Genomic DNA, 27,136 nt, shown 5'->3' on the forward strand with positions numbered 1-27,136 from the left:
ATTGGATATCCGGAATCGGGAGACATCCACTGCCAGAACTGTCCAAACATTGAAAAAAACGAAAATATACCTTCCCTTCACTTTTCACACAGGGACCGCAAAAATCAGAGAATCCATTTACAAACATTGGGGAATGTTGCGGTCGGACAAAACATTACCCAAGCTATTCCATGACACTCCGATTATAAGCTACAAAAGAAATAAAAATTTGAAGGATCTTTTGGTGAAGAATGACCCAGTAGCAAGCTACCGCAAAACTAAACAGATTTGCAAGAAAGGGTGCTACAAATGCACTGGTTGCGTAACCTGTGGCCACATGATCAGTGGTACAACCTTTGCCCACCCCCAGAGTGGTGTAAAGATTAAAATACCCCACTATATTACATGTACCACTGATCATGTCATATATATGATTACTTGTCCATGTGGCCTGTCATACGTGGGGAAAACGGATCTGACACTGCGGGATCGAATACGAGGACATAGATCCACGATCATGACTGCTTTTAGGGATCAACACAGCGACAAACCGGTCGCTAAACACTTTCTAAATATGGGACATAGACTCCCGACTTTAAGATTTGTGGCCATAGATCACATCCCCCCGATGTCGAGAGGGGGTGACCGATCGAAGATGCTGTTACAACGGGAAGCCCAATGGATACACCGACTGGACACTGTGGCCCCGAAGGGACTTAATGAGAACATAGTCTTTTCTATGTTCCTATAAGTTGAATAGTCACCGATTCACCCTTAAAATATATGTATATATAGTGGTCTATTTTTGCTCTTTGAATGTGTACATAACCTTGAAATTGACAGAGATTCAGTCCCCGGGTTATATAGGGTCTTTAGTACGTTACTCTAGTTAATACCCAGATTTGAGATGGTTTAATGAGAGAGCACCCGCTGGGGATTGAGAACTAATACCCTATATATACCACAGGCATTGGCTGTTTCTTAAGAGGTTGTTTCGAGTTATCTTATATGTTTTATCTAGGTCAGTCCATTCACTATGGAGAACTGGATTTGTTTTTGATGTGTCCTTATCGGTTAACGGATGGGACAGCGTATTCATTTAATATGTTCACCTAGTCTATGAATATAGTTACAAAGAGCTTATGTTGTGTACATAGCTTGTACAGATATACTGAGCCACCCGGTTGTTTATAGCTGTGGGTGGTTGTTAGACTCCTTTTATGGGGATTTGGTTTGATTGTATTGATGTGGTTGATTGTATCACTTTCAGAGTCCTTAAAACCGTTTATCTTATAATTATTCCATGTATAATCATCGTTGCATACAGAATGATAGAACGAGGTCTGCCTTTCATTGTATTTTTAGAAATATTGTATGTGTTTTTATAATATATAATTCATCGGGTAACTTTCACACATGGGATTGTGCACATTTTGTTGTTAGATGATCTACACCATTTTTATACATAGTCACTGGATGCTGGATTTGTTTGCATATTTTTTCACACATTGTTTCACACGGTTGCGTACCACACGCTTTGATCACTAACAAGAGCAGTAGATACAGCTTAATATAGCCCTTTATACTATCACAGATGGGATGCACAACACATATTGTTTGTACACATCTATATTTTTCTCTCTTATGCCCGGGGAAAGATGTTCTCGCAATTCAAATAATTGTTTCACTGGTTACTTAGCAACAGCTTGACACGTCAGCACGCACGCATCACGGCTAATCACGTTAGGTCACATGATCGCGAGTGCACTTCCGGGTATACACGACGGAGGTGAGGGATTTGAATCACGATTGGTGAGTACATTACTTCTTTTCTCTATATATTGGTGATATTTGTGGGGATACATTGATCCTGAGGAAGACCCTAAGGGGTCGAAACGTCGATCGGATGATGTAAACCTTGTCTGGAAAATAAAGTATTGATCTATTTTTTCGTATCAAGACCTGTGAGTGCATCTCTTATTTCTCTCTCTATATATACGTCTCAACGTGGGATAGCACCCAGGCAGTCTAACCATTATAGTTGGAAAGGGTGAGTGTCAAGATAAGACTTTATTTGTATATATATATATATATATATATATATATATATATATATATATATATATACATATGTGTATATATTTATATATATATATTTTTTAATATAGGTATATAGGTATAGGTATATATATAGTGATATATACGTATATATTTATGTATATAGATATATATATATTATTTCGTTCCATGTGTATTTTGATATAAATATATATATATATATATTAATATCACAATACAGTTAGAACGAAATAACACACATCTATATATTTTTTAATTATTTATTTTTAATAATTTTTTTCATTAATTTTTTTTACGTATTTACATTTTTTTTAATATTATATATAAATATATATAACAATAATTCTATATATATTTAATCAGTATCAGTCTACATGTAATTTGATATTAATATATATATATATAGTTATATATATATATATATTAATAGTAAAATACACCTAGACAGTGTATGTGTGTGTATGTATATGTGTATATACTTAGATCATATATATATAATATATATATGATCTAAGTATATATATATATATATATATATATATTTTTACACTTATTTTAATTTTACACGTATTTTAATTTGATTTCCAGCCAGCAGGGTGACTAACTGTCATTACAGTTAGTCCCCCTGTTGGCATTGCTTCAGCCAGCTATCCCGCCATGTGATTGTGAGGTCCCCGCAAGGACCTCACTCTCACATGGCCCGGGGGGGCTGAAGAGGGCGGACGTGCCGCGGGGGGCTCCCTGGGAGTCCCCCCAACTGCGATCGCCGTCGTGGGATCGTCGGCGACCGGGTAAGTAAAAAAAAAAAACAGAGGGCGTACAATTACGCCCGGCGGCGTTTAGAGCCGCTTAAAAAAGGACGTAATTGTACACCCTCCGGTCTTAAGGGGTTAATAAAAATTAAACCACAGAAAAAAAAAAAAACATGTTTACATTTCTAATTTGTATTAAATATTTTTTTCAAACAAAACATATTACCCTTAGAATAGGCTGGCATTTATTCTCAGTAAAACAGCTCATAATATCCCATTTGTAATCCAGTCATATGAGGGGTTGGTAAATGTCTGACCATTTATGCAAGGTACTTGATAAATAACTTAGATATGTGTTCAGTGTATGTCAATAGCAAGGTGGGTAGGAAGTTATTCACTGTTCTCCATCATTAATTTGTCATTTTAATTTCCTTTTAGAAAGAAGAGTGTCACCCAGAAATTGTATTTAATCAGCATGAATCGTGCATTTAGTAGGAAGAAAGGTAAGCAACTATAATGAATGAACAAGCTCATCCATTCATGATATCATAAAGGTCAAATGTTAGTGTAATTAAATTAACTTTTCATTGATCTGTATCACGCTAATTATCATAGGCAACATTTTATGCTTACAGAGAATTATTCTGCTGATGAAAAATATTTTTTCCAAAATATAGATTGTCATTATCTATTTTGCCTTTGTGTTTATCTAACTTTCTATCTTGAATTAAGCAGAACATATTTAATAAGGAGTTGTTCCATGAAATAAATATTGGTTTAAAAAGAAAGAAAAAAATAAACAACAACAACAAAAAAAAAACAGCAAAATGGTACTCAGGTTATAGCAAGTTTTTCACTTTTGTGACAATAACTGATGGTAAACCAGAACAGGAAGGATTATATGGGATTTACCACTAACAGGGTTATTAGCTTAGAGTGACACTGTAGTCACCAGAACAGCTTTCTGTAATTGGTCTGGTGAGTATAGTCAGTCCCTGCAGGCATTTTGCAGTAAACACTGCCTTCAGAGAAAAGGCAGTGTTTACATTAGAGCCTAGGAAAACCTCTAGTGGCCACTCCTCTAACAGCCACTACAGGTGCTTCCAAGTGCAGTTAAATGCATCCCTATAAGGATATGCTAATTGACTATGGTGGCGTTTTGCCCCACTACACCTCCATTTCTATGGGAAAGCATTGTGATTGGCTGAGATCATCAGTTTCTGATGATGTCAGCCAAGAAGGCAGACCAGGGGCAGAGCCAGCACTGGCAGACCTGTGCCGTGCTTGAAATAAGATGATTTTAAAATTAATATTGTGACCCATTGTGTCTTATATGACCTTTCTCTCTTATACTATAATTCAAACCAGCCCTTGTAGTATACCTCCAATAATAGTGATGTCTTAAGTTGCCTTAAGATGTAAGGAATCCCTAGTGTATTTAAACAATATAACAAAGCTATGCAGCTTTTGAACAAATGTTATCTCTTAAAGTGCTATTTCTTTACAACTCAGTACTTTTTACGCTAATGCAGCAATAATTCGATTACGAGGACTCTGCTGTAATTAATATCTGTTTTGAATTCACCCTTATTAAACCAATTAAACGGGTATAGTATACCCCCAATAAAATTGATAACTTAAGTTAACTTAAGCTAGAAAAAACAAAACAAAACAAAAAACCCTAGTGCATTTATTTATTATGGCAAATTATACAAAATCTTACATTAATACAACCTTAATTCTATTAAAGTGAATATTTCTCCACAGAAACCTTTTTCTGTACTTCTATAGTTGATACTTATTCAAAATTTACCATTATTAATATCAATATTGTGAGATTATCCCCTATAAACCTTTTCTTATTTACCTGTGACTTAAAAAAAAAACTATTCATGAGAATTTCTTAATTTTAGCCATTATAATCCACCAAACACCTGATAAATCTTAACTATCCATACCAGACTGATTCTTACTGGCCCTTGATCCTACCTACAATGCACTTCCCTTCCCTTGTCCCCTTTATTTCTAATATAATACGATCAAACCATCCACAGCATCTATCTTGTACACCTTGTTAGTAGTAATAGCTCAAATTAAAAAAAAAAAAAAAACACAACGGTCTTCTTTTTCTCCATTAACTCTTAATTGGATCTTTTAGTTTTTTGAAGGTATAGATGTTTTAGTCCAGGCTTCTAGGTCTTTAGCTGAAGTAAATGATCACCATCTTTCTTCCCACCACACGATTATTCTAGATGGTTGTGCCCATTTATATTTCATGTTATTTTGCTTCAATGGTTCTAAAGCTTGATGAAAAGTTTTTCTCCATAATCTTGTTTGACTTGAAAGATCTTGAAATGTGGTGATATCTTTAAATTTCTCGGATAGATTACCTTTGTTCCTCAGCAAGTGTAACACTTGTTGTTTGTATGAATAGGAAAAAAAAACATGCAATAACATCTCTTTGGAAGTGAGACATAACCTCATTAGGTTTTCTTAATCTGTGTGTCCTTTCTATTATAGGATAATGATCCTCACTCTGTAGGCCAGCTTCTTGAAAATATGAAAGTAGAAAATCTTTTAGTTGATCTTGAGTTACAGATTCCGGTATGTTTCTAAACCGCACATTACACCTCCTCGAGCGGTCCTCCAGATCTCTAAGCTTCAGATTCATTTGCTGTATGTTACATTCTGTTTGAATATTCTCTGTTTGCAGATTCGTTATTTGGTCTTCTATTATATTATTTTTTTCTAGTGCAGAGCTCAGTTTTGTGTTTATTCTCTCCATCTCTGTTTTAATTAAATTGGAGATATTAGTAATCGGATTGAATATAAGTGCCACTTGCTCATCCAGCTTGGTCACCAAGAAATCTTGAGAAACGTAATTCTTCTGTTCTGCATTATAAACGTTTATTGTTTGACTATTCTGGTCTTGATAGACTGTATCAATATCCTTAAGACCTAGTTTTTCTTTATTGGGGGAAAAAAAAAACGACAGTGTTATTGGCTGAGAGTCATCTTTTTTATCTCTAGTTTTTATTTGTTTCTTAGACGCCATTTTGGGGCTCCTTTCTTTACCCCTTATCGTAGCTTCTGTTAAAACTTCTGTTGATAAGCTAATCAGGGGAGAGCCCCGAAAATATTCTCAGTTAAATAAGGCTGCAATAGTTTCAAATATACTCCACTTCAACTTATGCAGGGTTTTGGTCTTAACATACACCAGCTATATGTAATATTGCTAAAAAAGCTGACCAAAATGGCAGCCCCTCACACCCCAGCTTTAGCAGACCTCTTGATGAAACTTGCAAACACTTATCTTTTAAATCGTAGTTTGATCTCCCTTTTCAATCTTGGTTCCTTTCTCCTTTCTCCTTCTTCTTCGGCTTATTAGGTCTCTTCTAGCCCGCAGGTTTCATTTATCGAAATCCTGGGGTTTACTTCCTGAGGTTTATGCCGTCGAATCAATCTAGCTTCGCGTCTACACCATCGGACCTCGCCTCCCTTTGCCGTGCACACATCCGCTCCTCATAGACACGCCTCTCCACGTCGCGACTTCATCCGGCCGAGATAAATTAGGTATACGTATTAAAGAACACAGAATTATATAGGGGTTCTTATAGAGAACATAGAAGGTTTATTACGGTCTGAATAGTGCTACAGCAATGTAAAGAGTATAAGAACGGTAATGGTTACGAATATTAAAGAACAAATTATTAATTGATAGCAGAGAGGAATTATTAGAATGGAATAGGTAAACTATTATTGGGAGGCTTTTTTTTTCTCCCTCCCCGGCCGTTGTTTCATGACGCTAACTCATAGATCTTCTTGATGCTTGTATTAAGCATAAGTCTCGGAGTGGTAGGTTACCCACGAGACAGGGATTTGCTAGGCTGCCTTGAAGCAGCAGTTTAGTATCTATGGCCTGCCTGTGGGCTAGATAGTAATCCCAGGGGTTTCTACGATATTGTCTCCTTTCCTCTATAGTTACTAATTTCGGAGGGGGCTTTTTTGATTTAAGGTACTGCTGTTATATACCGCTGTGGATTTTATGTATCTTTTAGTCTCACACTAGGGGATATATCACTATTGGATTTCCCCTATAGTTTATATTGCCAAACAAGACATATAGCCTCCCAGAGAGTCTGTACAGCAGGGTCGGCTACATAGCTCCACGCCCGTTTGTGCTTATAGGGATTTGCTAGGCTGCCTTGAAGCAGCAGTTTAGTATATATGGCCTGCCTGTGTGTGCTAGACAGTAAGCCCAGGGTTTTCTAGGATATTGTCTTCTTTCCTCTAAAGTTACTAATTTCAGAGGGGGCTTTTTTGATTTAAGGTACTGCTGTTATATACCGCTGTGGATTTTATGTATCTTTTAGTCTCACACTAGGGGATATATCACTATTGGATTTCCCCTATAGTTTATATTGCCAAACGAGACATAAAGCCTCCCAGAGAGTCTGTACAGCAGGGTCGGCTACATAGCTCTACACCCGTTTGTGCTTCATCGTGAATTTATTTTCCACCAGTGAGCTATCTTCATATACTCTATTGAGAAACTATTTACAATGACCACAGTTTTACTCCGGTACCATATCGGCATTTCTACTATCGCTAGGTACCACGATCCCAGCTATATATATTACTTACGGATTTTACCGTTTTAGCGTGACTTGGTTTATTTAATTTTCATCTTTTGTACGGAGCAGTCTGTACTTATGTTCCGTTTCTCTTATATATTGGTCCACATATTGGATGTCCCCATAGTCTTACTTGGTCCTCTTTAGAGACCTTACTATTATTTATTTATTTTAGTGGACTTTATACGTATGTGCACATACAATATATATATATATATATCATTTTCTATGAGATTTAGGAACATATCCCCAGGTTTTTAATTCCTCACCTTTATGTGATTTTCACTAACACAACTTTCTATGATGTTTCTATCCAGGGTAAGCTTTATACCTATTATATATATTTTATTTGCTTAATTTTAGTTTAATAAAGGTTATTACCATTTTCTTTGTTACGTTTACTTTAGAAGGTAATCTTCTAGAGTGAGATTGAATCCCATTCACTTTTGAGTGAGTGTTTTTTTTCTATCCCACTCTTTCAGTTGGTAGGTATTTTACATATTTACCAGCTGGATTAGTTCAAGATGGCTATAGCCACCAACGTTAATAATCTGAGGGCAAGTTCTCTCAGCACTCTAGTGAGCTTGCACTATTATAAATGGATTACATTATAACTTATATTCACAGACAGTGTAGGTAGTCATTGCTGTAGGTTGAATAGCTCTTATATATCCAATCTTAAATTATTATTTTTTTTTTTTTTTACCTATTAATGTCAAGTCTTTGCAGCAATGAGTTTAGTGTATACTGCTAAAAATGCCTTTGATCAATAAATTATTCTCTTAATGTTGTGCAAATAAACTCCAATATAGATAAAAATGTATGGGGAGGCTCCAGTACATATGCAGAACAATCAAAAATAGATTACAAATGTAGGTTGCCAAGAAGATAACCCAGCTACTACAGAAGAGCATAAAACCTACCTATGTTTACATTTAGTTTCAAACAGATTGCAATTCTTTTGAATTTCGGGCGATCGTCAGGTCAGCTAAATTATGTATTATTATTATTATTGGTTATTATTTATATAGTACCAGCTTATTCTGCAGCGCTTTACAAAAAAGAGGGGAATTTACCAAATGAGACAATAACAAAATGTAACAGAAACAAGTTGTTGAGGACTCTGGTCAAACAAGCTTACAATCTAGAGATTGTACCTCTGAAGCACCATATGGAAGTATCACAAATAAAAACACCAAAATGGATAGTGGATGAACAGGTTTCCTTGTTTATTGATTGAAAGTTCCACCCATGCCACCAAAAAAAGAAAAGATGATTAATGATGGAAAAAAAAATGATTTATAGTCAGAGGATTTGTAATTTTACTAACAGACCAAGTGAGATTTGATCAAAGAACCTTTTAATTCATCCAAACCATTTTCGCTAAAACAATTGTATGGGCAAAAGTTGTTAGAGACAAAACATTACTTAGATATTCTGAATTCTTTATATTCAAAAACATTTTTTGGCTGAACCAAATTTTTTCACCATGCACAAGTGTAGTAAAAACCCTGCCTTCTTGTCATGATCTTTCCTCCAGGTATATGGCTGGAGATTCTGTATTATAGTTAAATAGTTTCAGCTTTATATTCCTAATTTTTTTTTTAATAGCTGTGGTTTTAAAATATTCACATTGTTACTTATTCTTTCTCCATTATAAATTCCATTTTAATGATTAACATTTATATTCACCTAAACAAGAAAATGAAGCTCATTGATAATCTGCTTAGTTCCAGCATTTTAATTGTGTCCATTACATTTTATAGTAGTAGAGAAGCCAAATTGCTCAGATGTTAGCACCAATTTCAAAGGCATTACTTACTACATAAGCAATAATTGTGATAAAAGCCATTAACTTTAAATAATATTGGCTTGTATCAGAGTCAGAATATCATCCCACGCTTCAGACTTTAACAGGTGGTTCTGAGCAAATAACTTTTTTTCTGGGTATATGCAGGTGATGGCACATGATAAATTGGATTGATCTGTGAAAAAATATGTGTATATGTAATCCGCTGCTTTAAACTGCTTTTAGAAGTGGTCATGGTAGTAAGAGTATGTATGTGCAGTGTTTCTGCTTGAAACACTGCACATACTGAGATATTTGCATGTGTGTGCAAAACGGCTAATTACACTCAATGTACATATGACTTAGGCAGCCAGGAACTCTGTTCCAGACTGCAAATGTCAATTCCATGCCAAAAAAAATATGCCTGTCATTAGCACACACTGCATGCTGGCAACAAAGTATTTCGCTTTTCTCTTGTATTTGTCCCTCCTACCTCCTTTAAAAAGCTAAGACCTCCCTGCCTCTCTATATATCTATTTTTGTTTTTATTTCCCTCCCTACTCCATCCTTCACTGTCTCAGAAAACGTGCATGTGGTCTGAGCCAGGTAAACAATTCAATCAAAGGTTTCTCTATGTTACCATGTATTGTCAATCCTGCTGCAATGGAAGATGCAAAGGTGTTGCAATACTCTGTAAGAACTCTGGAAGAAGCTAGAAGGAAGTGACAGGCTGTCACTTCCTCCCAGCTGGCAGATATCACAGGGGCCCAATCAGGCTCAGACTGGACCCTTTTAAGCAAAAAATCGAAATGACCCATCGAGTGGTTTTAAGTATATGAGCCAACCAATGGGCCCCCTGAGCAGGCGGGTCCAGTTGCAACCACAGTATCTGCACCGGTGGCAGTTCTGCCACTGCTGAGAGAACTAAGTGGCAAGGGAGCAAGCAATATAGTTAAATCTGTCAACATGGTAAGGAACTGCTCTGATAGCTTGAGAAGTTGTTTGAACTAATTTCTTGGGATGGACAGAGCCGGATTTACATCACAAGCACCTGTGGGCATAGAATTCTCAAGCACCCATCCCAACACCACTTCCTTATTCATAACAAAAGTATATATAATGATTGTGCATACACATTATTGTTAGTTCAATGGGTAACATAAAAATAATTAACAATTCATTGATTCAAGGAAAATCCCTTTCATTTTCGAGCACAAAAGATAATTGCTTCACTTTGGTTAGTTGGTTGGTTGGTTGGATACTTGTTTTTATTTCGTTTATTTTTAAACATTCCTGATTCTTCAAAATACAAAAAAAATAGCATACATAATACAAAAACAATATTATTGATTGTATATGATGCAAATAATTAGTTTGAACAATAATATTCTTTAATTTCCAGTATAAATCGTTGAAGCCTGTTATTGAATTCAATATCTAGTTGTGCATTTGAATCATATTTTCTTTTTTCATTTTCTCGAATTTAATCAATTTTTACACTGACTACAGGAAAACATGCACTGTTATATTTCCATTAAAAATTTAACAATTGACAATATGTTCATTCATATTGCTTGCTTGTTTTACAACGTGTACAATCTTTAAAAATATATTATGATTGCTAATAATCTTCATATGTAATATCTGCTAGCAGTGAATGTACCCATGTTTTATTTAACAGAAAAAGCTTTACAATATTAATGTCTATAATAATATTTCCTACTAAGATGCACCATGTATCCTATTGATCTAGATCTCTGCGGAATATTTCACTTTTTATAATTGCATGTGCTAGGGTATTTCTTTGCAACCATCCTTGGAGATGCAAAAAGAAGACCAATTTATATAGAAATAAGTAAGAAAATGTAGCATTTTTTGAAAATAATCACATTGACCTTCTAAATTAGTATGTCTCTAAAAGTATTAACGCAAATGAGCATACAAGTAAAAAAAACAGCATGGGGCAAATGAACGGTACTGTGCAGACTTGGCAGTGGAAACTAAACTGAATAGTTGTCTTATATTTTATTCCATAATGAATTTTCAAAGTCTTTCTATTAATATTTAAGCAAGGTATGGCTAACGAAAATCAATTTAGATTTAATTTCAAGTAGTAAGTGATTCTTCTCAGATGCAAACTTTCTAGCAAATACCCCTGGAGAGTCATACTCATTTTCAGTACAAAGTAATTTGTGAAATCAAGAGGGTTTTCTTGACTTGTTTTTATTCAGTAAAGGAATGTACAAAATGTTTATGGCAATACTAGAGAGTTGAAGATGTTTCTGGAAATGTGCAACATATTAAATTTACATTATCTACCAAAAATTAGAGACCATTAGTATTTGTTTATTTAGTCAAGGACAACATACGGATGCTTACCGGTCTGCTTTTACAACATCGGCAATGGGCAGTATTTATACTTCAAAGCAGCAACAAATAATTATCTGTAATATAAAAAAAAAAAAAAGATACTAAATCTGTCATTTAAGGATTTCTGTTAAAAGAAGTCTGCAAATGCACAGGTCCTCTTGTGAACAATATGAAACAGAATAAAATCTATAAGATGCAGTTGTGATGTTTCTGAAATGAGGAAAATCACACTAAAAATAATTTATAGAGGTTGCCAATATGAAAGACAAAATTTGTAGAAAACCAAAACAGTAAAATATTATTAGTGGTAGTAAAGATTAGGCATGGGCATTCATTTTTGGACAAACACATTTTTGTCAGAATTTCTGGCAATTTGTCTATTCGGCCAAAAGACAATTAGACAAACACAAATTACAATGAATAAAATAAAGAATGAATTGCTTGTTGGATGGAATTGTCCATGCAGTTCATTCTTTCGTTTGTTTGTTACAATTACAAGGAGGGAGTAGCAGCTTGCATCTCCCTCCTTGTAATATTTAAAAATACAAGCAACAGGGAGCTGTACCACCTGCTATTTCCTAAATCCCCCCGCATCCCCCTCACCTTATGGGGTCAATATGACCCCCATGTTAGAATAAGAAGTTTAAATACTTCCTCCTGCTCCTACCCTTCATGCCACCAGTATGGTGCTGTTATAAAAAAAACAAAAAACTATTGATTGGGCAGCTATTGCTGCCTGGTCACTACTCCTATTAAATTAATAAACAGGGGAGTGGGGGGGGGAGCATAGTGACCCCCCTGTACCCTCTACCCATGCATTACAAGTGGAGGCTATTAAAAAAAATAAGGCCTTCCACCAACCCATGACATGCCCCTACTTGCAACATGGCACGTAGGGGCAGGAGGGAGGATTTAACCTCCCTTGTATACTAATACTAAGTATTTTTTACTTAGTAAATTGGTTAAGTTGGCTGAAAGATCAAAGTTATGAAAAGCAAGTGATTTTGTTCTTTCACTGCACATCCAGACTCCTACCACCATGACCTACTTCAAAAAGCATAAGTGATTATGGTTTTTGGAGTAAACCTTTAAATAGAATGGACTTTACCATTACCTTTTGTTTGATAGTGCTTGCTGTTAGACTTAGGAAAAACAAGCAGTCTGCTGACATGTGATAGCCTGACCCAGTCACAGTGCTTCCCCATAAGATTGGCTGAGACTGACAAGGAGGCAGATCAGAGGCATAGCCAGCATGATTCAAACACTGCCCTGGCCAATCAGCATCTCCTCATAGAGATGAATTGAATCAACGAATCTCTATGAGGAAAGTTCAGTGTCTGCATGCAGTGGGAGGAGATACTGAATCACAGGATGCTCGTGCACAGCAGATCTGAGTGGATGGAGGCATATTATGCCTCCATCAACTCAGAAGTCCCTCTGGTTCACTCTGAGTGACTGCAACTGGAGGTGTTCCTAGCTTTCAATGTAAACACTGTATTTTCTGAGAAAATACAGTGTTTACATGAGAAAGGCTGCAGGGAGCTATAGTTCTCACCTGAACAACTTCATTAAGCTGAAGTTGTTCAGGTGACTATGGTGTCCCTTTGACTAAGGAATCCCAGCCAATAGGCATCCACTTTCCTCCATTCTATCTACAGGCAATTGGAAGACAAGGTTAACTGAGCAGTGTCCCAGACCTCTGTGAGTCGGTTGTAGAGCAATACTGAGTGGTGTGGTGGAGGGTAAGAGCGTTAAGAGGGTTACGTGGGCTAGTGGTTCCCAAGCCCCTTAGACAAATAATAGAAAGACCAGGGCATACACTGTTCCCTGATTCTTGCAATTATTGGCCCACTATTGCAAAACAAATTGCATCGTATGAGGGTAATACAACTGGTTCTCTGTTGTTATTTGGTGAGGTCTTACACATCATATTATATATATATATATATATATATATATATATATATATACACACACACACAGGTTAAGACAGGAGCACTCACTTGGATTTTCCATTAGTGTATTAAAGCATCTACATAAATCTACATCAACGTTTCGACCCTTCAGGGTCTTTATCAAGATAATGACAGTGCACAAAATATACATATATATACAAAATATTAACAAGCAAACTTACCCCATCTGTGTAAAGTGATTCCCGTTTGTCATCAGGTGAGAAACCACCGACACGCGTGCGTGGTGACCATAGGCGTGCGCACGGGGTGTGCCTGGGCACACCCTAATCCCCGCGGCACGCGCTATGTATTGAGACCGGCAGGGGGGATCTCAGGATCTCCCCTGCCGTCTCATGCAGAGCCGGCGCTATCCGAGCGCCGGCTCTGCTCTCAGCCTCCCCTCACCGGCCCACAGGCATGGAGGGAGGCAGGAGAGGACCCGGGGAGCTATTGCCAGCAGCTCCGCCGGGTTCCTCTCGCGAGATCTGTGCGTTGCCGCGGCAATGCTCAGATCTCGCGTGAGTGAACTCTAGCCCTGCGGGGCTAGAGTTCACTCTCCACTGGACCACCAGGGATGGATGGCAGCAGCAGGATCTCCCCTCCCAGGCATAAGGTAAGAAGGGAGGGGGGATAACTGATCTGCCCCCACCTCCACTGGACCACCAGGGAAAGCAGCAAGGAAAGATCCCCCCTCCCTACATAAAGTAAGAAGGGAGGGGGGATATTAAGTAATGTACCTCCACCCCCCACAATCACCCACACACACATATACACAGCACCAACACACATACAGCACCCATACACATACACAGCACCCACAGACATACACAGCACACACACACATACACAGCACCCACAGACATACACAGCACCCACAGACATACACAGCACCCACACACATACACAGCACCCACACACATACACAGCACCAACACACATACAGCACCCACACACATACACAGCACCCACACACATACACAGCACCCACAGACATACACAGCACCTACACACATACAGCACCCACAGACATACACAGCACCTACACACATACAGCACCCACACACATACAGCACCCACACACATACAGCACACACAGACATACACAGCACATACACACATACAGCACCCACAGACATGCACCCACAGACATACACAGCACCCACACACATACACATCACCCACACACATACACATCACCCACACACATACACAGCACCAACACACATACACATCACTCACACACATACACAGCACCAACACACATACAGCACCCACACACACACACAGCACTCTCACACTCACACAGCACACTAACAGTACCCTCACAAACACAAACAGAACCCTAACAAACACACACAGCACACTACCAGTACCCTCAAACACAAACATCACCCTCACACACAGTACATTTACAGCACCCTCACAAGTGCACACACACAAACAGCACCCTGACACACAGTACATTCACAGCACCCTCACAAGCACGCACACACAAACACCCTCACCCACATAGTACACTACCAGCACCCTCACACACACATCACACACACAGCACCCTCACACAGCACACACACAGCTTTGTGTCTGTGTGTGTATATATGTGTGTATATATATATATATATATACATATATACATACATACATATACACATATATATATATATATATATATATATATATATACACGCCGCGTGTGCTTGTGCTTTAGGGTGCACACCCTAATGCAATAGGCTGCGCACGCCTATGGTGGTGACGTGGGCGCGTGCGTGGTGACGTGGGCGCGTGCGTGATGACGTTCATACGTGCTTGCGTGATGACATGTACGGACACGTGATGATGTGACGTCATTGCGTGTAAATAAACTGTAACTATAGTGACCCCACCGTGTACCAGTGCTACTAGTGCTTCATGGAGGAGAAGAGTACATCAATACCATGCAAAATAACCTAACACAGGAGCAATAATACAGTGGGAAGTGATCATCCCAAAGCTACAGGATAACCTAATACACAGTAGAGGTGTACAAGTGTACAAGTATATATAAGCTATGTAGAGAAATAAAAAACATGTGTATAAACTATGTGAAAGTAATTAGTGTAATGTAATAAAGAAAATGAATATGTCTGTAAATGACTATGTGAATATGTACATGTGTGTGAATAGATATGTGTAAATAAGTAAACCACAGAAACCAGCCAGTGTTGGAAAAAAAGAACACCACAAATATGTGACCCAACCCCATAAACAGTGACAGAAAAGTGCATAAAGTACACCTCTATACATATATACAACAATACCATATAGTACCATCCCAACAACTGAATAAATCTGCAACGGTACCCCCATAACCTGGGCAACAACATATAACAGCTGTTACCTATATGTATACCTGCAAAAAGACCCCTTAATAATAATAAGTTATAACTATAAACTGTATATAAGGGTCTATCCCCTAGATAAATAAAAAACATATGGCAGTAATATAACGTCTGCATATATACATATCTAAACCCCTCCCGCTGATTAAAGCTAATCCTGAATAAACATATATGTCTATACAATACCGGACCTGGCCGATGAGAAGATATCTATATAAAGCTATGAAGAGAAAAAAATCAAAGCACTATAGATAATCATCATGTATCCAAACTATCAGGTACAGAATGCTGAAGCTGAATAATAGCGCCTAGTAATAATCGTAAAAAGTAAACTAATCTGGGCTCCAATTGATAACTGTAAATTAACGAGTATCCAAAAATGAAGTGAACTAAATGTATTCGTTTAGTCCCTTAGGTTGAAGAGTATCCAACTACTTGATCCAAAAGGTCTCTTTCTGGAGCAAAAATCTGGAACGGTCCCCTCCTCTTGTTAGGATTGGTATCACATCGATAGCTATAAATTTAAGGGTGGGTAATCGGTGGTTGTATTCAAAAAAATGTTTGGCCACCGGTTTGTCCGTTTTCCCATCTCTAAACGCAGTCATGATATCTGATCGGTGTCCCCTAATTCTGTCCCGAAGAGTAAGGTCCGTTTTGCCAACGTAAAACAATCCACATGGATATGAGATGAGATATATGACATGGTCTGTCAAACATGTAATATGATGTCTAATCTTGTACCTTTTACCAGAGTGTGGATGCACAAACGATGAGCCAGTTAACATGTGCCCACATGTAACACATCCGGTACTTCTAAAGCAACCCATCCTATTAGATTTAGTTGAGACCAAGCTTTCTCTTGGTAAATCTATCTTCATAAGTAGATCTTTGAGACTTTTGTTCCTGCTGTAGGCTATCCTAGGAGGGTTAGAGAAAATAGTGCTTATGGTGGTATCAGCCGATAAGATTTGCCATCGTTTTTTAATACTTTTAGAAATATTTGCACTTGCTGAGTTAAATTTCATCGGAATAGTAATTTGTGCAAGATTGTTACGTTTGGACCTTTTTCATAAATTTCATAGGCTCGATCTAAAGTTTTCTTCAGCATATGTTTGTCATATCCACTTTCTAGGAAAGCCTGCCGCATTGTCTCAATTTGTATGTCACGATTTGTACTTTCTGAGTTATTCCTCAGTACCCTGAGGAATTGTGAAATAGGTAGAGAGTTCTTTAATGCAGACGGATGAAAGCTGGTTGAGTGTAATAACGTATTGCGATCCGCAGATTTTTTGTAAAGACAAAAAACAATTTTTTCATTGCATCTGTACACCTCTACGTCCAGGAATTGAATTTTGTCCGTGCTCCAACTGAGAGCAAGTTGAATCGGAGATTCATCATTATTAATTACATCAATCATGGACTGCAATTCTGCATCCGTTCCAGACCAAATAATGAAAATATCGTCCACAAACCTGTGGTACGAGATAATATGTGAACCAAATATACCCAAAATATTATCCCGCTCAAAAATATGCATATAGCAATTAGCATAGGAGGGTGCTATAGCCGATCCCATGGCAGTCCCCCTTAGTTGGATGTAAACATTCTTTTCGAATCTGAAGTAGTTGTGGTACAATAAGAACTCAAGACATTCGATCAGAAACTCTATGGGTGGACCTTGATTTTATCACTCTCACATAACCAGATACGTAATGCTTCCATCCCTATGTCGTGGGTAATAATAGTAAATAAACATCTTAACATCAATAGTGGCAAAGATCACAGGTGAGTCGGGTAGGATAAGGTCTCTAATTTTAACCACAAAATCTTGGGTATCTTTCAGGCATGTAGGAATATTCTCAATACTGGCTTTACAATGATGGTCCACAAACTTCGCCAGGGGTTCCAATAGCCCTCCACGTGCCGACACAATGGGTCTGCCTGGGGGCTTCTCCAAATCCTTATGAATCTTTGGCAATGTATATAGCACTGGTATCTTGGGATTGTCATTTACAAGATATGCTGCAGTGTGTTCATCTACCCATCCTGAGGTCATACCTTGTTCTACCAGCATTCGTAGCTTCTTCAAAAAGGAGGTGGTGGGATCATAGGTAATCAATTGATATGTGATGCCATCACTAAGTTGATTCAGGATCTCATTTCTGTAATCCACATAATTTTGGATCACTATTGCCCCTCCTTTGTCAGCTGGTCTAATAGTAATCGTATAATCATCCCTGAGATCTTGTAATGCTGTTTTCTCCCCAACTGTCAGGTTTTCACCAATGGGTATATGTTTGAGTAAAATCTGTTCTATATCATGAAGTACTAATTGTCCAAATGTCTTGATGGAAGCATGTGTAGTTTTAGGTTCCCATATGTTTTTGAGTTTAAATGGATGTTTTTCTTTATGTCCCCACTGATCTCTTGAAATATTCAAGTTAAGTGATCAATTCAACTTAAACAATTCCACATCCAATGCAAATCTGTCTGGACCAGAAAATGGTACAAAGGTCAATCCCTTGGATAACATTTTGATATGATCTGTTGTGAGCTGTTTAGTCGACAAATTTAATACAGGGTTCATTTCTTCTTCATTGGTGGTTTGGATCTGAGCTTTATAGATCCTCCCCCTTGTCCCCGTCTGATGGGTCGGTATCTATGTTTCCTCTTGCTTGTAATGTTGTTGAGGGTGGGTCGTTGGAGTGCTGTCCCCCACCTAAAAAAGGTTGTAAGGATTCTTGTCTCAACTGTGTTCCGGGTCGTTTCGCAATGCCTGTGCCTTCAGTTTCTGACATGGATTCTGCAGAGCTTGTATCAATAGACATGAATTGTGGTTTCCTGATCCTTGTTTTCTGTCATTGAAACTGTGGTCTCCGTCTCTCTCCACCACTTAACTAATGATATACTTGGTGATGCGTGTAATCATGATTAACTCTTTCAAGTTTTTGCTTCTTAAATTAGATCAAATGTTTTGATCAAAGCTTATATATACTTGTACACTTGTACACCTCTACTGTGTATTAGGTTATCCTGTAGCTTTGGGACGATCACTTCCCACTGTATTATTGCTCCTGTGTTAGGTTATTTTGCATGGTATTGATGTACTCTTCTCCTCCATGAAGCACGAGTAGCACTGGTACACGGTGGGGTCACTATAGTTACGGTTTATTTACACTCGATGACGTCACGTCATCACGTGTCCGCACATGTCATCACGCACGCACGTATGAACGTCATCACGCACACGCCCACGTCACCATGCACACATGCCGGCGGTTTCTCACCTGATGACAAACGGGAATCGGGTATATTTTGTGCACTGTCATTATCTTGATAAAGACCCTGAAGGGTCGAAACGTTGATGTAGATTTATGTAGATGCTTTAATACACTATTGGAAAATCCAAGTGAGTGCTCCTGTCTTAACCTGTGTATCTATTGGCCTGGAGGCACCCGGGTAATATTTTTGATTTTTCATTTAGGGTTGAGTGCCAGAATCTGGACTTTTGTATATATAAAACCAAAATTGAAGACAGGAGCACTCTCTGGGAATTTCACATTTATATTTTCAGAAAATCACCACCTCTACATCAACGTTTCGACCCTTTTGGGTCTTTATCAAGATAATGATAGTGTCAAAAAATGCATATATATATATACACAGTGATAATAAATGTATAACTTACCCCATCTGTGTGAAAAGTTTTCTATCCACTTCCATGTTCCGTGTCAGTGCGCATGCGTTGGGACGTGTATCCGTGCGTGATGACGTGATCAAGGCGCGACCCAGTGCGCATGCGTGGGGACGTGTAATAGTGCGTGATGACGTGGTCATAGCGCGTCCAGAAAACCTAGTGTGTATAAGCATCCGTTACCATGGATACACCTCCGTGACATGCGTGTTGCAAGGAGGAGAATAATACTTAGCCCAGGATAGACAAGCCTAAGATTAAGTAGACATATGAGCCAAGAGTATTATAAAATAAAATCAAATTAATAAACCCACAATAGAACAATAACTGTACAACTGCCCTAGGTCCTAAAATAAAACCAAGATAAAGTGAAAATGTGTCGTAAAAATGTGTTCCTTCATCAATAGAAAAGGAGGAGAGCTATGTATGTATACAAAAACCCTAAACCATCTATATGAGCCTATGTGTCCAGTGTAAATCAGTGTGAAGTGTATGTACAAAAAATAGTGAAAACACAAAAATCCAGTGACAATCAAAACCAGTGCCCTACACACCCATGTGACAATCTAATGTATAAATCTGAAGCACCCCTAACCCGACCCATAAAAGTGTATGAAAGTGAGTGACGGAATCTAGGTCTAATAAAATAACTAAGGCTTAATTATCAATAATAAAGCATATCGTGAAACTGCATGAAAATCACAATCCAATGGATCACAATCCATATTCTAACATATACAATCATAGTCTACCCTGCTATACTACAGACTGATATTAAGTCACTGACAAGTAAAAAAAATCTATTAAATCCATCTACCCTACATCCAGGATAATTCTACATATAAATGCAGTTAGCTGAATATATTCACAAATATCCGCTGCCAAACACCAAATATATTAACGAGTATCCAAAAATGAACTGAATGATATATATTCATTAAGCCCTTTGGGCTGAACAGTGTCCAATTGTCTGATTCAAAATGTCTCTCTCTGTAATAACAATCTGGAACGATCTCCACCTCTGGGTAAGACCGGTATTCTGTCTATAGCAATCAACTGGCCCAAATCAACTGACGAATTGAAACATGTGGATTCAATCAGGGATATTTATAATGAACTTATCAAGCTTAAAAGGAGGGAAGTGGATCTAGACCTTCATGGTACATTCATTTCTGACTACTATAGATCCAGGAGGATCCCTAGAGGTTTTAGGGTGCGCAATGCTCCAACGATTGGGAGGTCTAATCCCGAGTTTTGTAGGAAATGGGCAAGTATAGCAAATAAATGTGCCCTAGACTGGATGATTATCACAGTGGAAGAAGTGAAGAGTGAACTGGTGGTGGTGAAGGAATCCATCAATAAGGTTGAGTTATCCAATACGCCTCTGCTCACAGCGGCATCATCCGCACAACAAATTATTAAATTACAGGATGAAATCATGAGGTATAGAAACGATCTAATTAAATTCAAGAAACAGAATTTGGAAAGGGTGAATCATGATTACACACATCATCAAGTTTATCACTGGTTGAGCGGTGAGAGACGCAGACCACACTTTATGCGACAGAAATCAAAAATTAGAAAACCACAGTTTATGTCGATTGACACCAGCTCCGCTGAATCCTTGTCTGAAACAGAAGGCACGGAAATGGGAAGGCAAACTAGAGCATATGCGAGACAGGAGTCGGCGCAGACTTTTTTAGGTGGCGACCAACATCCCAACGACCCTCCCAGAATACCAACAACTGTATATACAAGAGGAAACACAGACCCTGACCCACTAGAAGGGGACAGAGAGTGAAGATCCATAAAGCTAAGATCCAAACCCCCAATGAAGAAGAAATGAATCCAGTTTTCAATTTGTCTACTAAACAACTAACTGCTGACCACATCAGGATTTTATCTAAGGGGCTTACTTTTGTACCGTTTACCAAACCAGACAAATTTGAGTTGGAGGTGGAACTATTCAAGATGTACAGAACACTTAATCTTAATGTCTCTAGAGATCATTGGGGACAGAAAGAGAAACACCCGTTTAACCCCTTAAGGACCAAACTTCTGGAATAAAATGGAATCATGACGTGTCAGACATGTCATGTGTCCTTAAGGGGTTAAACTCAAAAATATATGGGAACCTAACACTACACAATCTTCGATCAAAACATTTGGGCAATTACTCCGACATGATGTAGAGCATACTTTCAAACAATATAAGTGGAATGGAGATAATCTTACTAAAGAAGAAAGAATTGCGTTGAAGGACTTGAGAGATGATAACAATATCACCATCAGACCAGCGGATAAAGGGGGTGCTATCGTGATACAGGATTATAAGGATTACAGGGCAGAGGTGTTGAATCAGTTAAGTGATGGTATCACATACAAACCACTTACTTATGATCCGACCACACTTATTCTCAACAAATTATGAGCATTGGTGGAGCGAGGCATGTCAGCAGGATGGTTGGACGAATATACAGGAGCTTATTTGGTGAATGATCATCCTAAAATACCAGTGTTATACACCCTACCAAAGGTGCATAAGGATCCGAGAAAACCACCTGGGAGACCTATAGTCTCAGCCCGCAGGGGGGTATTGGAACCCCTAGCTAAGTATGTGGACCATCATCTGAAGCCTAGTCTTGAGGATATTCCGACCTGTCTGAGGGACACTCAGGACTTTATTTCCAGAATTCGTAGATTGACGTTACCAGATTCCTCTGTCATTTTTGCCACAATTGATGTGAAGAACCTGTTTACTGTTATACCCCACATGATGGGAATTGAGGCCATACGGATATGGCTATGTGAAGGTAATAAGCATCAAGGTCCACCTATTGAGTTTTTGGTGGAGTGTTTAGAATTTTTGTTACATCACAATTATTTTAGGTTTGAAAAAATTTTTGACATGCAACTCAGGGGAACGGCGATGGGATCGGCCATAGCACCACCGTATGCTAATTGCTTTATGCATATATATGAAAGATCTAACATTCTGCAAAAATTTGGTTCACAGATCATGGCATACCATAGTTTTGTGGATGACATCTTCATGATGTGGTCTGGCTCAGAGGGGGAACTCATATCTATCATCAATGCATTGAATCATGATGAATCTCCGATTAATCTGACTTTAAATTTTGACTCATACAAAATCCAATTTCTAGATGTGGAGGTATACAAGGTCAACAATCAGATTGGCTATCGCCTATATAAAAAACCAGCTGAACGGAATACCTTACTTTATTTTACTAGCTATCATCCCCCGGCATTGAAAAAGTCCTTACCAATTTCTCAATTTCTCAGGGTGATGAGGAACAACTCGGATGGCTCTACATGAGATTTACAAATAGAGAATATGCGCCAAGCTTTTTTGGAGAGAGGTTATCAGAGGCAGGTTTTGAGGAAGGCTTTGGATCGTGCCTATGAAATTTTTGAAAAAGGTACTTCTCGCACGGTTAAGAACCAAATCACTATACCTATGAGATTCCATTCGGCCAGTGACAACATCACTAAGAGCATTAAAAAACATTGGGACATTCTATCAACGGATGCAACCTTAAGCACGATTTTTTCTAATACCCCCAGAGTATCGTATGTCAGAAATAGGAACCTTAAAGATTTGCTGATGAGAACGGATCTACCACGAGACAAGTTGGTTCCTACTATATCAGAGAGGAAGGGATGTTTTCGTTGTCCAGGCTGTGTCACATGTGGACACATGCTTACTGGCTCATCCTTTGTTCATCCACATTCTGGCAAGCGTTACAAAATCTCACATTATATAACATGTTTAACAGATCATGTTGTATATTTAATTTTGTGTCCATGTGGTTTATTTTACGTTGGTTAAACTGATTTGACTCTTAGGGATAGGATCAGAGGTCATAGATCGGCTATTACAACAGCATTTCGAGATGGAAAGACCGAAAAACAGGTGGCGAAACACTTCCAGCAATGCAATCATAGGTTGCCTACACTCAAATTTATTGCTATAGACAGAATACCGGTCTTACCCAGAGGTGGAGATCGTTCCAGATTGTTATTACAGAGAGAGACATTTTGGATCAGACAATTGGACACTGTTCAGCCCAAAGGGCTTAATGAATATATATCATTCAGTTCATTTTTGGATACTCGTTAATATATTAGGTGTTTGGCAGCGGATATTTGTTAATATATTCAGCTAACTGCATTTATATGTAGAATTATCCTGGATGTAGGGTAGATGGATTTAATAGATTTTTTTTACTTGTCAGTGACTTAATATCAGTCTGTAGTATGGCAGGGTAGACTATGATTGTATATGTTAGAATATGGATTGTGATCCATTGGATTGTGATTTTCATGCAGTTTCACGATATGCTTTATTATTGATACATTAAGCCTTAGTTATTTTATTAGACCTAGATTCCGTCACTCACTTTCATACACTTTTATGGGTCGGGTTAGGGGTGCTTCAGATTTATACATTAGATTGTCACATGGGTGTGTGGGGCACTGGTTTTGATTGTCACTGGATTTTTGTGTTTTCACTATTTTTTGTACATACACTTCACACTGATTTACACTGGACACATAGGCTCATATAGATGGTTTAGGGTTTTTGTATACATACATAGCTCTCCTCCTTTTCTATTGATGAAGGAACACATTTTAAGACACATTTTCACTTTATCTGGGTTTTATTTTAGGACCTAGGGCAGTTGTACAGTTATTGTTCTATTGTGGGTTTATTAATTTGATTTTATTTTTATAATACTCTTGGCTCATATGTCTACTTAATCTTAGGCTTGTCTATCCTGGGCTAAGTATTATTCTCCTCCTTGCAACACGCATGTCACGGAGGTGTATCCATGGTAACGGTTGCTTATACACACTAGGACACGGAACACGGAAGTGGATAGAAAACTTTTCACACAGATGGGGTGTTATACATTTATTATCACTGTATATATATGCATTTTTTGACACTATCATTATCTTGATAAAGACCCAGAAGGGTCGAAACGTTGATGTAGAGGTGGGGATTTTCTGAAAATATGAATTTGAAATTCCCAGAGAGTGCTCCTGTCTTCAATTTTGGTTTATATGTCTGCTGGGAAACACCCGGGTATAAGTCTTTGGATTATTAATTTATTTGAGGTTGAGTGCCAGAGGTTGGATCTTTTTTATATATATATATATATATATATATATATATATATATATATATATATAGAACATGGGGGTTGGTTGCACTCACCTGAACATGCTTAAATGGGGTGCTGCTGGGGGCCATATTATACAATAAACAATACACAAGATCCAGCGCACTCAAGATTCAGTGCGCTGGATCTTGTGTATTGTTTATTATATATATATATATATATATATATATATATATATGTATATGTGTATATATATATATATATATATATATATCTATATATATATATATATATATATATATATATATATACACATATATTTTTTTCATTTGTTTCATGTTTCACTTTATTTTATTTTCAGCCAGTGTCTATTTAGTCGACTAGAACTAGACTAAAACTAAAACAATGCAGATGACTAAAATGCCTTTTTAGACTGTGACTAAAACTAAATTTGCAGGTAAGACACATGGGGATGGAGGAGAGGAATGAGACACATTGGGGGCTGGGAGAATGAGACACATAGGGACATTGAGGAGGGAATCGGCACATGAAGGATCTTGGAGGGAATGAGACACATGGAGGGGCTGGGGGACAAATTGAGATACATTGGCGGCTGGGGGAATTTGGGTGAGATGAAATGAGGGGCTGTATGGAATACAAAGCGACATAGAGGGGTGGGGGGAAGAAAGATACAAGCTTATGGGGAAAAGATAAAAAAAATGGGGCTGTGGAGAGACAGAGAAGGTTGGGGGGGCAAAGAGCTTCAGAGGGACTGGATAAGGGGCAAAAGAGTCAGACAGATGCTTGGGGGGAGACACCCAGAGGGGCTGAAATTAGTTGTGTGATCTAAAATCTGCTGGAGATTTAGTCGATTAAAATTAGACTAAAACTAAAACAATTCAGATGACTAAAATATGACTAAAGCTAAAATGGCTTTTAGTCAAAACACTATGCCTAAAATTAAATTGAAATTTGCCACCAAAATTAACACTGTTTTAAGCACAAGTTCGGCTCTGGCACTGAAAGGGTACATTTATTAGATTGATGAGCATTCTTAGTCAAGATGTACTATGTAGCCTGACTGGCACTGCATGTATTGTGTCTTGTCTAATCTTATTCTTCTCAGTGTATCATTTGAAAGACAATTATTTTTTTCAACTCATGTTGTGGCGGAACAGACCTTGCCACGTGTTCTTGGAGGGGGCTGCTTGCCCGCCCCCTACCTTCTGACTATGGCCCTGGGATATATGTCATTTGAAAACACTATTTGTGCCCTGTGCCAAAACTGGAGATTGTGCACAAATATGACTATTGTCCATATTTTTTAGGATTCCCTTCGGTTGTTGCACTGTTCCCCATGTGTTTGATCAGTTAGTTTGGTTGGATAGACTACCAGACAAACTGTGGAGTAACTGGCCACCATTTCATGTATCAAAGGCACATGGTGAGAACAATGGATGAAGCACATGGTGAGAACAATGGATGGCGGCCATTTTAACTCACAGACGCTGTTTTGACTTTTCTACACGGTACCATCTCGCCGGTATTTGGTGCACAAAGACATTGTTCAGTATTTTTAAACTACAGTACAGGGGACACACTTTACAGTAATTATTTTTCATATAGCCTGTATATGTTCTACGGAATCTGCATTAAACCATATCTTCCAAACTACTGAACGGATCTGGGTGAATTTTCGATATGTGGTTCACCCAGATGCCCCGGTTCCGATGATATATTTTTATGGGGTTATTGCATGTTTTGGGGTCCCTGTGATATGTTTTATAATACTGTATTTTTCTGCCTGTGATAATTAAGTTAGTCTATTGTGTAGAGATAATTGTATCACAGGCAGAGGGGAGGATTTCTGATGTAATGAATGGGAGTGTAAGCTCTGTTGTAATGTGTTGATTGGTTGTTCTTCAAAACCCTGTGGGGAGTACTATGTTTGTAGTATGTGAATAAAAGAGGCTGTATGTGCCAGTACAGTCAGATCTACTTCACCCTCAATCTGAGTCCTGTCTCTTATTGGGGGAATCTGCTACAAGGGATTGCTATGCTTGCCATACTCCCTTGCTAAATCACTACTAAGCTCTTGTAAGAGCTTGTTCCTGCCTTGCTCTCTGGAGGAGTCTACGGTGGTTATGGTGTTGGTTGGAGTGCTTGGAGCCCTCAGGAAGCCCTAGGAGCATCCTTCAACTGAGGTACCCAGTCGGGGTGCCGTCGATCCGTTACACATGTAAAAGTACTTGTCATCAAGCAAACAGCTAATCACACTGCACTTTGTATGGTTTCCTTGGAAACCATTTCACTCTTTTGCTGTTGTGTTTGAGTTATGCAAGCTACTAATGATGTG

General features: G+C 38.2%; 1 protein-coding gene across 4 annotated transcripts in view; it reads left to right on the forward strand.

Moving 5' to 3' along the window:
- Positions 1-27,136, forward strand: part of GULP1 (GULP PTB domain containing engulfment adaptor 1) — a 670,190-nt gene that overhangs the window by 399,348 nt on the left and 243,706 nt on the right. For all 4 annotated transcript variants that reach the window (XM_063430129.1, XM_063430126.1, XM_063430128.1 and 1 more), the window contains one exon: positions 3,249-3,313. In XM_063430129.1, the coding sequence (XP_063286199.1) occupies positions 3,286-3,313 (28 nt within the window). In that variant the 5' untranslated portion in view covers positions 3,249-3,285. The remainder of the gene's footprint in view (positions 1-3,248; positions 3,314-27,136) is intronic.

Source organism: Pelobates fuscus, chromosome 8 (assembly GCF_036172605.1).
Source record: "Pelobates fuscus isolate aPelFus1 chromosome 8, aPelFus1.pri, whole genome shotgun sequence".
Classification (NCBI taxonomy): domain Eukaryota; kingdom Metazoa; phylum Chordata; class Amphibia; order Anura; family Pelobatidae; genus Pelobates; species Pelobates fuscus.